This window comes from Sphaeroforma arctica, assembly GCF_001186125.1.
Source record: "Sphaeroforma arctica JP610 unplaced genomic scaffold supercont1.776, whole genome shotgun sequence".
NCBI classification, from domain to species: domain Eukaryota; class Ichthyosporea; order Ichthyophonida; genus Sphaeroforma; species Sphaeroforma arctica.
In genome coordinates, this window is record NW_014039782.1 from 8,276 (window position 1) to 11,918 (window position 3,643).

General features: G+C 40.0%; 1 protein-coding gene across 1 annotated transcript in view; it reads right to left on the minus strand.

The window, feature by feature from the left end:
• The window catches only part of SARC_08530 (hypothetical protein), a gene marked incomplete at both ends in the record, with an annotated part of 10,663 nt that overhangs the window by 1,993 nt on the left and 5,027 nt on the right, over positions 1-3,643 (minus strand). Inside the window, 3 exons of the mRNA XM_014297490.1 lie at positions 126-206; positions 2,417-2,522; positions 3,065-3,171. Coding sequence (XP_014152965.1) covers positions 126-206; positions 2,417-2,522; positions 3,065-3,171 — 294 coding nt within the window. The remainder of the gene's footprint in view (positions 1-125; positions 207-2,416; positions 2,523-3,064; positions 3,172-3,643) is intronic.

The window sequence follows — 3,643 nt, forward strand, 5'->3', positions numbered from 1 at the left end:
CTATATAAATATGTATATAGACATATACATACACACACACACACACACACACACATATATATATATATACGCATAGATATAGATTTATTTGTAATATAGCGATACAAGTTGTAGTCCCCATATACCTTAACTCGGTTCTTTTCAAAAAATATCACTACAGTGGAGCCGCCAAATGCGAAATATCCATGTTCGTCGCCGCGTTTTACCTATAATGGAATACAGAAGACATAGTCTGATTGTAAGGCAATGATTTTGAATTTGCATTTCCGTTCATTTGCGGATATTTACCAGTATATCGAACAGCTATTATTAGTTGTTGAAAAGATAGTTTGCCACATTGAATTGAAGGTTAGTTACGCATAATTCGTCTATATTTACATTTGTGCTGGCAGTATATTCAGTTCTGGTTTCTTCCACAAAACAGTAAACACAACTGTACATGATGGCTGATGACTGATACAGAGATCCAGTCACAATCTGAAGCTAATAATTCTAAAAGGGAATGCCATTGAACAATGAACATATGTCATATCTGGAAAGAATGTTGAAAGGGGTGAAAGGGGGTGGGCATAAAAATATAAAAAATAGAAAGTGTCGCAGTTTTTCACTCCAGCTGTGGCCAGCCTGTGGGCCTGTGCCCTGTGGGCGGCTGTGGCCTGAGCCTTCGGCCTATAGTCACTCCCCTGTACCCACTACCCAGTGGCCCTGCCTGGTAACCTGTGTGACTCTCTGCGCCTCACAGGCTCAGAATGACCCAGACGTTCAGTACCTCACAGGCTCCAGTCTCACAGTCACAGTCTCACAGCCCACACACAGGTGGAGTCACAAAAATGAAAAAGGAGACGTGCCGGCGGTGCCGCGTGTCGACTGCCGGGAACACCCCCCCCAAAAAACCAAACAACAAATGGTGTCACCTGCGGCTGCGGGCTCAGGCCCAAAGCTGTGGCTGCGAAGTGCAAGTCTCAGACTGCAACTTTGCAGTTGCACTTCAAAAAAACAAAGCTTGCCGTGCAGTTTGCAAGATAGTTTGTAGAAAAAAGAACAAAAAACAAACAAATATTGTGCATGAGGAGTTGAAGAGACTCAGAGAGGGCCGTGAAATTTAAATCACAGCGAGGCCAGCGAGTAGTGGTTTTCTTAAAAAAAACAAATGTAGACTCAAAGAACATAAAAACAATAGGCTTCTCTCTCTAAGAGAGAGAGAGAGAGGGCTGTGCAGTGCTTTAAATTTATTTTTTTTAGAAAAAAATACAAATACATACACAAATTACTGTTCTATTTTCAGAAGGCTATGAAATTAGTATCACAGATAAAAAACACACAACACAAGCCGACACAAGACCATGGGCTACGGGCTACGGCATACTAAATAAAACAAGAGTACAAAAAAATTTGTTGTGGTGTTTGACTGTTTGTGTAGTTCGTTTGTATCTATTTGTTCTTAAAAACAACAACAACAAAATAAACTTTTTAGATGTTATTTATGTCAATTTAGAAGGATATTTTTGTATTTATATATTTATAAATACCCTCCTAAATTGTTTCATAGAATGCTATTTATGCCTAAATTCAACCACAAAGTAGTATATATAATAAAACAATAAAAGTTTTACGTAAATATAAAAATAAAGAAGAGCCCAACGAATCATTTCACTTCATTTTTGTATGAACATATAAAACCTACAAGATGGAAGACATTTAAAGGGCTGACCTTTTAAAAACAATAAAATAGAAGACATTTGAGGAATCGACATTTTAAAACCTAATAGAAAGCAAGACACTTAAGAGATCGTCCACACAATCGTTTCACTCAGGAATGTTCATAATGATCATTTGTAAGTTGTAACATCCACTAATCGGTGAATGATGTCTTGACAACATTCATCGATTAATCTTCTTTGCTCAGATATATTCATTATGATCATTTCCGAACATTCCCCAATCGTTGACTCAGTTGAAATGTTAAACGAGTAAACGAAACCACATCTAGGCGTGGATAGCTATATACGGATCCTCATACGATATACATACTATCCGCTCACCGATGAGGGTTAAACTCTTGTCTACAAACCAGTTCACTTTAAAAACTCTTGTGTTTACAGACCAATTCACTTTGAACCGATCACTGCGCGGACTAGTGCGTGTCATTGTGGGTTCGTACCAATCGACTATGGAGTATCCGAGAAGGGGAGCGGACTCTCGGTGCCACGCCCACAACATTTGTTAGCGAATCATCGACAACTGTGCACTATCAACATAGGAAAGCTGTATGTATCGAGCACAAACACATCAACCTTCCTCTTTAAAAGCACCTATCATTGAGTCCTCAGTCCTGGAACACGGACACTTGGTTGGAAGAATTTAACAACACAATTTCTGTAGAGAATAGACATCGAATGCATAATATCCGACACACCTCTGATCCGTCCTCGGCTGTGATGTTTATTGAACCCACCATGGTAGCACCCACGCAGACCATCATGACCAGTCCAAAATCTTTTGTATGCACTTCACAGATCTCTCTGCGTGCGTGTCAGTGTGAAGTGTATGTTTTAAAGTAAAGCGGTAAAAGTACAAGTAAAATTGCAGATACGTAACCAAGCGAAATACGTACTTAAATGCATGGATCAGTTCAATTTAAGCCTGATCACAATCCGGGACTCTGATCAAATGCCGTTTACGTTAGAAAGAAAATAAAAGTAATCTTGCATGTCACGTTAGACCATTGACTTCAGTACAACGGCTATGTTTTGGGACAATCCAATCCAATGCAAATACCACTTTTACGACAAAACGAACCTTGACCTGGCTGGTATTTACGCTTTGAGCTACTTCGGATATGCAGTATATTTAATATGAAATAGCCCATTTCTGTCATGAATAAGCAACATATTAAAACGCTACATCTTGCCCACGTGGTATTGCGCACACAGACTAGACGCGTGACTAGTATATATAGGGACAGCAGGGAATATGAGAAGCCTCAAATTCGAACAAAATGCCACAGTTTACGGTAGAAAATTGTACACGCGCGCGTGTTAGAGTTATCCGAGAGTGACCTCACCTTTTATTTGCCGGGTAAACATCCAGCTTCTCTTTGATGGCCACGGGGTTGACTGTGTATAGGGGGCCATCCACTGCAGCAGTATGAGTTAAGAGTGTGGACATATTCTGCGTGAGACATCAGCCAGTGCAAGGGTATTACTTGAAGTACGAAAACGCTAACATGCTGTATGAGGGACCATCCACTGCAGCAAAATATGTGAGCGTATCAGAACGCATTCTCGATAAGAAACTCGCTAATTTCCTATAGAGTGCATTTGGAAGTAGGGGAGCTCTTTCTGTAGATAAATTTAGTAAACGCCACTAAGAGAGTATACGAGAAAGCATGTACAAAAATTGGAAAGAAGAGACTAGCCAAAGCAACAGAATATCCGAAGTATAACGCCGCAAACTCACGCGTGGTTGTATCAGAAATATTATGTTTGATTGTAGCGTGACAACACAGGGTGTGTACAGGAGCAGTCACTGCAGGACGTCAAGAACGATCATCGCGAAGCATACCAACACACTTCGTTTTGTGAAATACGTACGATCATGAAGTGTTGAAATAAACTACAAAAACATTACTGGTTTCCATATA